Raw genomic sequence first — 13,248 nt, forward strand, 5'->3', positions numbered from 1 at the left:
TAAATTCGTTCAATTAGTTTTTTGGGATTCGTTTCGGTAATTCGGATTCAAACTCAATTCGAAAACATTTTCGACCAATTTTCGAAAAGTCGTTCGAATTTGAAAAGATTTCAACTGAATTCGAAAAATAACGGGGAGCTGGGGGGGGACCAGTCCTTAACGCAGAACTTCCCCTTTTGGGTAGAGCTCCGCTTTAAATTTGTTTTCGAATGTTTGTTCAATTTTGTTTTCGAATTTCGGCCGAATTTCTTTTTGTTATTTTGGATTTGTTTTAAATTTGTTATTTTAGTAATTCATTTTTCAGATCCAAATCTCCGAATAGCAAAAAAATTTGTCTGAAATGCGATTCGGAACGAAACGAACCGCACGTCTATTGCCTACAGCAGAAACAAAATTCCCAGCCCTGCAATTTTTGCTTCTTCAATAATTGTGTAATTGGTTTCTGGCATTTGTGAAAATGGTTTATGGAATGTCTTTGCCAGCATACTGGGTATGAAATCTATACAATGTACAGTACTGATAATAAAGACCTCTCCACACACCATTCCACACTTGTTTACTCTACAAAGGTGCATATGGCTGGTGGAAAAGCCTCAGGAAATGGCTGTTGATAATGGAGTTGGTTTTCATGCAGCGACTGCGTTTTTGATAAAAGTACAGAGGTGACAGCAAAATCGGTGAATCCCTTTTAAGCCTGTAAAAGCAGAAACATCTCCTCTACCACCTGGTGAAATAAATTCACTTGAAAAGGACTCACTGGTGGAGCTGTCACCTCTTCTCTTCGAATACAGAATAACAACATATTTTCCTAAGCTGTGAACAGAATGTGTTGTATGAGTTATAGAGAGGTCAGGCTTCCCTTACATATGCTTGACCTGACAATACCCTGTTCATTGTATGCATTGTGCACAAGAAAATGGGTGATTTCCTGCCTACGCAGCCGCCTGCTAGTAATATGATCAGAGCAGAGAGAGAGCCTGGGTACGGAATGATATTTAAAGACCTCTGCTAGAACTGTTTTCCCCTCTTGCAGCGTATGCAGAACATTCCGTTCATATTCACTCATTTGGATTGACATTGAATCTCAGCACGTTTAACTAAGCTGTGTCTCATAATTATATTTGAATGGCAATCTTAATTGGATGTAATAGAGTGATAGAGATTTTATAGTAAATGCCAATAAGTTATAAAATTAAATTAGATTAATTATAAGCTTTTTTTTTTTTTTTTTTTTTTAAATCTCACAAAATCAGAACAGTGAACCCTTTCATCACACTGTAGCTTAGCAGCCCTATGTACATCTCATTCGGATTCTTATCCCTTTTTGTTTCATATCTCAAGAAGCACAAATCCATCTCTAATTAGGTTTAAAGTCAAAACTTCAGTAGAAACACAAAGAGAAAATGAGAAAAGTAAAGACTTTTAGGATTAGACAGCCAGGAAACCTTATCAGTAAAGCACTTAATTATAAGATCTGTTTTTTGATAGCATGGTTTACTTTGTTGGTTTTATTTAGCCACATAGGATTTTTTTTTCTTTTTCTGTTGCAGAAAGGTGTTGATTCATCCACTTATCAGGGGGCTTGTAATATATGGCACATGGAGGTTGAAGAAAGTCCAGATTGGATAAAGAGAGAGTTTGAAAAGGTAATGTTTTATTCTGTTTTTATGTTCCCTGAAGAAAGATAGGAGCAAAGCCACCATCTTGATCCTTTAATGGGAAACTCATAAGTGCAGCATTAGCTGGGATTTACACCAATGCAGAATGTTTTCAATAAATATGGAGAACAAACTCATTTCACACAGGCCTCATCCATTGAATCACATGCACGCATAGAAAAAATGGATACATTACATCTGTCCGCCAGCATCTTTATCAACTATGACTCATGATGGATTCCACGCTTTCAGCAGAATGTAAACAAAAAAGCCGGCATTAAACATTTTTTTAAAAATGACGTATGGGTCCTGTAACCACTTTTTGTCTGGCCGTTGTATATAAACGGTCGGACGGGAGCAGTGCTGGAGCGGGTGGCCGTTTATAAATGGCCTTCCCGCTCCCTGCTTGTGCGTTCTCCCTGGGAGCGCGCAGCACAGCGATCCAGTACCCACTGTGTCCTCCGGACGCAGTGGAACACCAATCGTTGTATGGGACCTCTGTGTGAGGTCCCGATCATGTGATCACTGATTGGCCAATCAGTGATCACATGAAGAGTGGTGAGCAAGATGTCACTTCTGACATCATTGCTTACTACGTGTGAATCTGTGAATGATCACAGAGATCACATGGTACAAGGCTATTGACAACAGCCTTGTACCATATGACAAGCTGTGACCAATCACAGCTCACACATTTCTCAATGGCTGCAAGAATGCAGCCAAAGAGAAGGAAAAATTATTGCTTTTACAGCCTTTATGGGTGTAAAAACAATCAGTGTAAAAAAAAAAAAAATTCTTCATCACCCCCCACAAATAGTACAGTGTCACTATGGTGACCATGTCCTGCTAGGGTGACAGTATGTGAAAATACATAAATAATAATATAATAAAATATAAATGTAAAACAATTTAGAAAAATTATAATTTTTGGTTATAAACTAATTTGGGTTATTTGTTTTACTAAAAAGATAACTGAATACATTTTGGCCAATATTTATGAAGAAAGATTATTTATTTGCAAAATTTTATAAGAAAAACACTTTTTTTCAAAATTTTTGGACTTTTTCATCTATATAGCAAAAAAAAATAAAAATCCCAGCGGTGAATAAATACCACTAAAATAAAGTTTTATCTGTCTCAAAAAAATGCTAAAAAATTCATATGGGTGAAGTGTTGCATGACCACGCAATTGTCATTCAAAGTGTGATAGCGCTGAAAGTTGAAAATTGGCCTGGACAGGAAGGGGGTAAAAGTGTCCAGACTTGAAGTGGTTAAAAGGGACCCCACATCAGAAAAACAAAACAAAATGTATGGGATCCTCTCAAAATTCATGCCAGGCCCTTATCCGAGCATGCAGGCTGGCAAGATAGGAAAGGGGGTGGATAAGCGTGCGCCCCCCCCCCCCCTTCTAGCCATACCAGGCCACATGCCCTCAACATTTGCAGGGTGGTACTTTGCGAGGGGAGGTGACCTGGCAAAGCACCTTATCACCATCTTGAAGAGGACAAGGTCCTCTTCCCCACAACCCTGGCCCAGTGGTTTTAGGGGTGCAGGGGTTGACTTATCAGAATCTGGAAGCCCCCTTTAACAAGGAGGCCCCCAAATCCTGGCTTCCTACTTATGTGAATGGGTATAGCACCCCTATTCATTCTGGGCAATCTACACTAATTGAATTATGAATGATTTACCAAAAGATTATGGTGCCTCAGTCAGCCCTAACAGGCCAGGATATTTTACATGTCTTTTATTTTGCAACCCCCTAGGAACATCTTCTAAGACAATAGCATTACTGTGAAATAATAAAATTACCTGCAACAAATGCAGGAAACTACAGTATGTGTGCACATTGACCGTGACATGAGGTTTAAAGTGGTATTAAACCCAAAAGCAAACATTTTATATATTACAGCTCAGCAGTCATTAGATGTGGTGGCTACATTCATTTCCATTTTTAGTTCTTTCACCTGGTGATCCAGACAATAACACATGTCCTGTTCTGCTCTACAAAACAATGCAGCCACCACACTTAAAAATTGGTGAGCTGTAATTTATTTTTGGGTTCAGTTCTGCATTAGGTCTCTCTCTGTGTACAAATATTATGTAAATGTAAACCAGCTGTAAGGTCTGGAGCTGGGCAATGCAAAACATTAATTGGATCACTACAGAAATAAGGTCCATATAGTCTGCATGTAAATCTACAATGAGTGATCACAAAGGGGTTAAAGTGTCTCATTCTACCATAGTAGAGAGCTGGTGGCAACATTGTCATTCTTTTCTAGGGACATCTGTGTTGTTGAGAATTTCTCTTTCAGAGCTTACTGCAAAGTGCTCTTTGTGCTGACAAGCTTGTATTTCACATAAAGCAAGTCAGAAAAAGGAATTCTTTTGAAAGCAAACAAAGCATCAGTTCAGTAGTATTGTGCCAATCCACAGAAAAAAAAAATGTTCCCATCTCCTTATTTTTAGGTTTACTGGACAGCTGGCAAGCTGAACTGTCCTTATTGCAGGTCGCGACTCGGGGCCTTTAACTTTATCAACAGCACAAAATGCAGCTGTGGCCATCTTGCCGTTGTACGTCTTTGTAAAAGCAAAATTGATGTAGGTTTTCCAGTTCTGGAACCAAACCTGGCATCTACTCCTCTGTCCGTCTTTACACGTGAGAAGGATTCCAGTACCAGATGTGGGATGATGGAGCCATTCCGAAGGAGGTTGGATCAAACTTTGACTGCAGACCAGTACAACCCCCTCTCTGGATTATTAATGGAGGCATTGTGTCTTGAAGTGCCATCATCTAGAAAACACATAAGGCAATCGTTTCTAAAAACCGCATCCCTAAAGAAACCTATTTCTGCTATCAGATACAGCTGGAAGGACTGCAGTGGATGTTTATTTCACCGTAAATCAAAAAGTTTGGACTTGAATGTCGAGTTGACAGAACTGAATGAAAACTTCATGATGCCACAGATGAGCCAGAGACCATCTAAAATATCCATTTCAAGCTCTAGCAGTGCAGCTCAGTCTTCTTATGGCAATAGATCACTAGCAAATCTGACAGAGTTTTCAGGAAATACGTCAACAGTAACAAATGTCCTATTTCATACTAGAATAACACATGAAGAATGCAACAGTACTACATTGTCAACATCCATATCAAATGTTGTACCACCACTATCAACTAGAGATGTTCTCCAGCCAACAGCAAACGCTACCTCAGCTCAGGTCTTGCAACCTGCACCCAGCAGGTCAGCTGGGCCAAACCAAAGGTTAACCAAGAGAGAAATCAACAAGCTTAAAAATGTAAGGCGAAAACAAAGGAAGAGAGAGAAATGGCTGCTTGAACATAGGCAGGTAAGCCCATTCAATGCATTCTGAATTGAGTATTTTAGTGATGTTTGTGTCCCTGTAGGAAAGATTCCCTTCACTTCCTGTCCTTGTGACCAAGCAAAAAGCGAAGTCACAGACAGCACTCCAAAGCCTGACGGAGGCTGTAATCTTCCAACTTTCCATGTGAAAGAAGAACATTTGGCTTCAAGTCCAACTAAAGGAAAAAAATCTGCCCTTACAGTGGGCTCCCCCTCCTGCACTACAAGTTAAATGCTCCTTATGTCTGAGCATGACAGAAAAAGGATAAAATACTTATCTTATTACTTATCCACAGTCTAGCAGGGTCCCTCCAGCAGTGCAACCTTTCCCCTGCAGCCTGCTCTCTAAGGAGCTCCTGGTCATGGTCACACACTCGCCCCCACCAAGTAACCACAGGGTTAATGGCTCTGCATTGTATGTGATGATGTAGAGGGATCACCCACAAACCAGATCTTCAGGGAGAAAAGGGATTAGGGTAGGTTAAAATGCCTGTTTTTGTACCCCCTTAGACATAACAAACATTTGATCCTTGCAGTGTGGGGAACCCCACTGAAAGAGTAGATTTTTATCCAATTCCTGGAGTTGATTTTTACCTTTTTTTTTTTTTAGAGTATACCCATATACATGCGGTGTCCATCCATTCTGCTCCGTGATCTGCATTAATCATTTCCAGGGGTTTGTGAGGAGCCAAGAGTAGATTAAAAAAAAACTGTTAGCATAGAATAAAAAATTGGATTAAAGTTTTTCTAAAGGCAGATTTTCTTTTTACCTTAATGCATTCTATGCATTAGGTTAAAAACCTTCTGGCTGCAGCTCACTCTCACCCCTTTACCTGAGCTTACCTATACTTACCCGAGCCCCATCTCGATCCAGTGATGTGCACAAGAGTGGCCTGTCTCCCCGGTCTCTCTTTCCTCATTTGCTCACACAGCAGTGGGAGCCATTGACTCTTGCTGCTGTCAATCACAGTCAGTAAACCAAGGAGGAGAGAGTGGGGGTGGGGTCAAGCCATGCTCTGTGTGTGAATGGACAATGTCTGTGCACAGGAGCACAGCTGGGGAGCAAACCTGCTCCAGTGCCCCCATAACAAGAGGCATGCTATTGGGGCACTCAGCAGGGGGAGGAATCAAGAAGAAGAGGATTGGGGCTGCTCTATGCAAAACCATTACATACAGCAGGTAAGTATAACATGTTTATTTGCTTTTTTTTGTTTTGTTTTTTAAATACAACCTTTAGAGTCACTTTAAGAAGAATAATAGATGGCGGTTAAATGAACACCTAAATCTACCAAAAAGAGAAACTATTTTGTTACAGTCTTGCTAGATCAAGGAATGTTTCTTCTCACTAAACTCAGCTTTGATTGTGCAATGCCAGGAAGGATCACCCATCTATTGTTTCATATTGGCCTCCCTGAGGCAGTAAGGGAATCAGCCTGTTCTTCTACCATCTAAACTAGATAAAGATGTCTAGCAGTCATTGGTTCTCTTTCTCCATATGATGTCTGCATATGGAAGGTTATATTCAGCTTGCAGACTCATGAAGAGCACCTCTTTTCTAGAGCCCCTTATCACTTTTAAAGTGACCCTGTTATAAAATAAAAACATCCAACTGGGCATTGCTGTAAAAGAGTATACTCACCTTTCCTGCTATCTGTGCTGCCGGAACCCCAATCCAATGTTCATACGAAATTCGCAGGGAATCCATCACTTCCAGGAGTGCTGATCACTGCTGTCCCCTGCAGCACTCAGCTGTTCCTCCTGCTGACCTCCATATCAATTCAGTGTTCTGTAATGAGCAGTCAGCAGGAGGAACCAGTGAGATCTGTGGGTGTCGTAGAAGATCAACATTTCTGGAAGTGTCATTCTCCCTGTGGAATCCACAGGAAGATTTCTTATGAATGCAGTGGCGTTCTAGCATTGTTTTTTGCATGAAATTCTAATATCCAGGCATTGGGCTTTAAAACGGAGTTCCAGTCATGGTTGTGTTTATTAAAAGTCATCAGCTAGAAAAACTGTAGCTGCTGACTTTTAATAAACACACACTCACCTGTGCCAGGGTCCAGCGATGCGCTCATCCGCGCCGTCACTTCTCTCCCTCTTCTCTCCCTGGCGCCAGCATCTCAGCTGTGGGCATCAGACTGACAGCTTGCGGCTTCACAGGCGGGTGCCCACTGCACATGTGCGAGTCATGCTGGACTTCCTGATTGGTCTGACAGTCTTCTGGGACCTGTGGGAGGTAGGAGGGGGTCGAACTTACATCTCACTTCGCCGCAGCGAACTGAGCTGGAAATGGGAGCGGGTACCTGTCAAAACCAGGTATCCACCCCACATACCCCCCCAAAAAACCTTGCAAATATAGCAGTGGAGGCGGGAGGAGGCAAACAAGCGGAGCTTCCATTTTTGGGTGGAACTCCACTTTAAGCAACCATCTGTGAATGCCAGTAACAACACTTTCTGTTGCAGCCTGAAAATTGATAAATTGCCAGTGTAAAATCTGTTTACCTGGTTCCCTACTATTGTCTATTGACTTCTGTGGTCTAAATTAGTAATTCTCAAACCATAGTCCAGTTGGCTGTAAACCTCAGACATGAAATATGAACAAAGTTTATCTCTCTGTACTGTGTACTTGTCTAAGTTAAGAGCACCAAGTGTCATTTCTGCCTGCTGCCTCCTTTCTCTGCTATCAGCATGAGTCACTTCTGACAAGTTTTCCTGACACCAAGAGAAAAATGGTGACAGGGGAGGGAAGTCCATCAGACTGACAGCCTCAGCTCTGTTTGTGTGCTGTGTGGAGGTGGGGGGGGGGTCACTTCCCTCCAATCATCTCACTGAGCTCTGCAGAGTGTAAATTCATCTCTCCGCCCCTTTTTTTCAGAGCACTCAGACAAGCTTTAAAAATTCAGCACTTTGAAGGCAGGGCTGTAGATCTTTTTTTTCTGGGGGGTTCAGCTTGCAGCTGAGCTGCATTTTTACCGCCCACCACCACCAACAACTTCTCCACTTTGAGCTCTAAAGGCACTTGATGGGGGCAACAGCTATAAATGCTGTTGCACTCAGCGGGAAGGCAGTAGTACCCATCAAATGTGACTCTTTCACCATGCAGTTGTGCTGCAGGTTTTTAGGGGTTAAACAGGTGGTGAAGAGGCAACATTAACCACTTCCTGCTCTATATATAGTCAAATGATGCACAGTGGCTAAATGGTTAGCACTTCCGCCTGGCAGTACTAGGGTCGTTGGTTCGAATCCCAGCCACGGCACCACCTGCCTGGAGATTGCATGTTCTCCCTGTGCCTGTGTGGATTTCCTCTGGGTGCTCCGGTTTCCTCCTACGCTCCAAAGACATGCTGGTAGGTTAATTGGATCCTGTCTAAATTGGCCCTAGTATGTGTATGGGTGTAAGTTAGGGACCTTAGATTGTACACCCCTTGAGGGTTAGGGACTGATGTGAATGTACAATATATATGTAAAGCGCTGCGTAAATTGAATGCGCTATATAAGTACCTGAAATAAATAAATAAATGATGGCTGGGACATTCACCATTATGGGTGGACATCATATGAAGTCCTCCTGGAAAGGGCCACACTGCGCTAGATCTGTCACCCACTGTGTCCACCAGACACAGCGGATGACCGATCAGTGTACTGGCCACTGCCAATTCCATTTGATCACTGTGACCAATCACAGCAGATCACATGACAGATATAGACAATGGATGACATTCATTCATGCCATTCTTTGTGTACTATTGTGTTGATCTCTGTGATTGGTCCCAGCAATCACATGGTACAGACAGTACCAGTCACAGCTAGCCACAATAGTAAACATTGAATCAATTTCATTATTATTACTCTAGTTACAGTGTGTTAAAAAAAAAAATTGTAAAAAAAAAAATTGAAAAAAATTATTTAAATGTTTGGGGGGTTTTTTTACGTTGTCACCAGTCAGAATCCCTGATCACCGACACACCAGTTATGTGATGACGCTGTACTGCACTGGTGACAGTATGTAAAAAACAAATTGTGGAAAAAAAATTTTTTTTCAAAACAAATGTCTTCATTTTCCAAACATTTGTGACAAAAAAAAATTCCACCTTCAAAAAACTTGCTATGCCTCTTACTAATTACTTCAGACTGTCTACTGTTCAAAAAGAGTCCATTGGGGGGTATTTGTCCTGTCTTGACATTTGGGAGATATTTGCACTGTCCTGACATTTGGGGGGGGGGGGGGGGTTTATTTATACCGTCCTGATATCTGGGGGGGTATTTGTACTGTCCTGACATTTGGGGGATATTTCTACCATCCTGACATTTGGGGGGGATTTATACCATCTTGACATTTGGGGGGGATTTATACCATCATGACATTTGGGGGGATTTGTACTGTCTAGACATTTGGGGGGTATTTGCACTGTCCAGACATTTGGGGGATAATTGCACTGTCCTGACATTTGGGGGATTTGTACTGTTGGAACAGTGCCACTAAACCTTCCCGGGGGGATTTATACCATCCTGACATCTGAGGGGTATTTGTACTGTGCTGACATTTGGGGGATATTTGTACTGTCTTGGTGCTTTCGGGCCTCAAGAAATGAGATTGGCTATCACTACATCTGGATTGGTGGATTTTCAGATATATACCATAGTTTGTGGACTTTCCTACAGAGTAAACAATATACACTGATTTGGGTTATTTTCTGTAGCAGAATACAGATTGACTTAAATTTATGAAAAGATTATTTATTTGCAAAATTGTCTAACAGAAACAAAGAAACATTTGTTTATTTTTTTATTTAGGAAAATTAAAATGGTGGTGATTAAATACCAGCAAAAGAAAGCTCTATATGTGTGAAAAAAGGATAGAAATCTCATTATCATCTTCAATATGGAAATCTCATTGTCCGCCTCCTTAACCCCTACAAAAAATTGAGGGGAGGGGTGAGACTCAAGCGGAAAAGCGGAAAGAGAGGAGGTGTGGGTAGAAGATGGGGGGATGAGTGGAGAAGAAATGGAGAGAAACTAGGGGATCCTGGTCTGTATAGGGATAAAAAAAGGGGGGAGGATTTGTGTTAGCATGAGGGAAGGAGGAAGAGAGGAAAATAGATGGGAATCAAGGTGACTGGAGAGAGATGGTCAGGGATGGGCATGGGGAATACTGCCAGCTGGCAAGGAATAGCCACGGTATAATAAAAGCAAATAGGCTGGCAGGGAGGGTAGAGAGTGAGATCTCCATTGGGAAGTAAAGAGACCGTGTTGGGGGGATGCTGGGATACACACCTGTGTGAAGGTGAGATGCCTTCAGAGAACAAGCAGATGAGGAGGGAAGGGGAGTGAGTGAAAGTGAACTGGAGGGACTATTGTCCAGAAACTGTCATCAACAATAGTATTCTGGCTGGCTGTGGGGAAGAGGTTGTAAATCAGATGCTAGATGTTGGCAAACAAACTGGCGGGGAGAAGGGAGAGAGAGAGAACAGTGGCTGAGGAGGATGCCAGGGAGGGAGCAATCAAGACCGCTTAAGATATTGAGAAGCAGGGATAAAGGATCTCACCTGTAATAAAAGATCCGGCCACAGTGAAGGAAACTGGGAAGAGAAAACCGCAAGGGCCCCTGGGCAGAGAGAGGAGCATTGTAATCTGAAGCAACCTGAAGGGAGGAGCTGGAGGCAGCTGCAGGACACAGGCTGCCAGTGCTCCGACCTTGCCTGATATCAGAACTGCACTATGCACCCTGCACCAGCAGCCAGACTGTCCCTATAAGGAATGGTTGGCAACTCTCCTCTGGGCGGGGGGGTTCAGACCCCCTGACCCCCCCTTTATCTACGCCCCTGTTTGAAGGGATGTAGAGGAAAGAAGACTAAAGATAGACCGGTATAAGGTTACATAGGAGGATTTGTTCTCTGTGTATCACCTGAAGCCAGTCATGTCAGTGGGTATATGTAAGGGTTTAAAACCACTTTAAGAGACAAAAGCACCATGTTCACCTGTGCCCAGTATGTATTTCCCCATTGGCACCTACCATGCAACACTATTAGAGATTCCGCTCATGCAGAAAACTATACCTTACAGGAGGAAATACATATTTTGACAAATTTTTTTATGAAGGCCAACAAGGCTTCCAAGGAAATGTGGAGCAGCCACATATGACCAGTTAAAGCACCATAGAAATATAATTTGTTTATCAAACAGTTTCAAGTCATGGAACAAGAATAAATCAGATAGCAGTAAGTTTTTCTTGCTGTTGTCTAATGATGTAACAACCACGTTGACCCCTTTGACCCTTTTGAGATAAAGATGAACCATACACTGAACACTTCTCCTGGGCAGAAGACAGCTGATTGATGACATGAGCTGACTCTGGCTGCTGTGTGACTGTTTTTGTGGACAGTGATTTACAGAACGTAGTTATAAGATCACATGATTTATATTCTGGGTCAGCTGGTCAGTAAAGAAGTCTGTAAACAGTGTCATAGCAGTCTAACCTTCCCATGGGCAAGGACACTTTCCTTGGCCATATATACGTGCTGTCTGCAGCCAGTCCCGGATAAAGCAAAGCACCTCCTATGCGATGGGAATTCGGACAGTGTTTATGTTATATACTCTATTTAATACAACATCAGTATCCGGATAAGCAGCCTTCATCTGAGAGACTACACACACATTGTATCTAAATAAATTATATGCTCTTAAATGCAAATTATGGGGCTGTTTGAGTCGATCTTAATCTTTCAGGGCCGCGAGGCTTAATACAGCTGCTGGATCTGTCTCACCCTAGGTTCACACCTAAGTGTTTTCTGCAGTACAGTCCATTTAACATGATTTCCTATGGTACATGTTCACACCTGTGTGTTTTCACCCGGTGCGTTTTTTGTAAAGGGGCAGGTACTTTTTTGGTTCTATAGCCTTCAATGGAAACGCTGCAGAAAAGAATGTATTGCGTTTTTCCCACGTTTTTGATGCGTTATGCATTTTTAAATTATCTAGCAACAAGAAAAAATGTTTAAAAAATAAAAAAAAATGCAAAAAGCATCAAAAACTGGGCAAAAACACAACACAAAATGCACTGCAGAAGCAGCTCAAACGCAACCTGCATAGGTGTGAGCCTAGCCATAGGCACTTGTTAAGAGAGCCGGCAATGCCCCCTCATTCTACTGTAGCTTCCATCTGTGAATAGAGAAGGTGGACCCTTCAATCATCCGCCTGTCCTCTGTTCATAGAACACTTTTTAGCTGAAAGCTATAGTACAGCTTCAATAAATGGAGGAGGGGGGGCAGAAAGGGCAGGTATAGTGGGCATTTTTGAGGTGTGCCTAAGACAGATCCAGCAGCTGTATTAACCACTGCAGCACTAGCAGATTACTGCTGCAGGGCTATGGGGGCAGAGGACTGACAATTTTGACTAGGAGAGCAAAACATGGAACACTTTTCATTGAATGTAAATACTGTCCCTTGAGCTAATAAAAAAATAAATACATAAATAAATAAACTTAGGCTTTAAAGAGAACCAAAAAAGTTGTATCTGTAGATACACTTACAAAGAAAAAAATTGGTTTCAAATTATTGTTAACATTGTTTCTAACTTCACCTTTATGCACGTGTTGCAATAAAATTTCATATAACACAAATATCAGATTCCTTGACATTTCTGCAGCAGCATCATCATCCTCTAATAGTGTGATATCCACACTGTACTAGCCCACAGCATCCATGCAAAATCACCTTTAATTAGCCTGATCACTTTAGACTGAAGAAAGCTTATTGCTTTTTGTAGGTAGCAGTTTGTATGTAATCATATTAAATAAGCCCACATGGTTAACTGAGTACATTTTCAGAATAATTGTATTACAAGGCAGTTATTATATTAAAACTCTCCTATAATATTGTTCTAATTAAGAAATGAAAAATAAAATTAGAGTGCTCTATTAAATAGTGTACTCTGGAGGTTTAGGAAACTAGTCCTGCTGATTTGTGGATTGATGCTGACAGTTTCATTTAAATAACAGTTTATCATGAGTTTAACAGATTTCACCATGGCATATTTATTTATTAACAGCAGAGGGCAGCAGACTTCATGCTACATACGCTGTAACTACATGCTTTACCCCACCAGCACAGTTGAAATCCCTTGTTAAGTGCATGCAGTACATAGTACCTAGTTACATGTTAGTCTTTTTTTATTTTTTAGCTTAACTGTACATAGCATATCTCATACATTAACTTCTTTATGGCCAGAGG

General features: G+C 41.6%; 1 protein-coding gene across 2 annotated transcripts in view; it reads left to right on the forward strand.

Annotated features, from left to right (window-relative positions):
- Positions 1 to 13,248, forward strand: part of RNF180 (ring finger protein 180) — an 84,409-nt gene that overhangs the window by 23,988 nt on the left and 47,173 nt on the right. For both annotated transcript variants that reach the window (XM_089653450.1, XM_089653451.1), the window contains exons 3-4: positions 1,551 to 1,646; positions 4,125 to 5,006. In XM_089653450.1, the coding sequence (XP_089509576.1) occupies positions 1,551 to 1,646; positions 4,125 to 5,006 (978 nt within the window). The remainder of the gene's footprint in view (positions 1 to 1,550; positions 1,647 to 4,124; positions 5,007 to 13,248) is intronic.

This window comes from Staurois parvus, unplaced genomic scaffold (genome assembly GCF_062004578.1).
Source record: "Staurois parvus isolate SC_StPar_1 unplaced genomic scaffold, SC_StPar_1.0 ptg000714l, whole genome shotgun sequence".
Lineage (NCBI taxonomy): Eukaryota > Metazoa > Chordata > Amphibia > Anura > Ranidae > Staurois > Staurois parvus.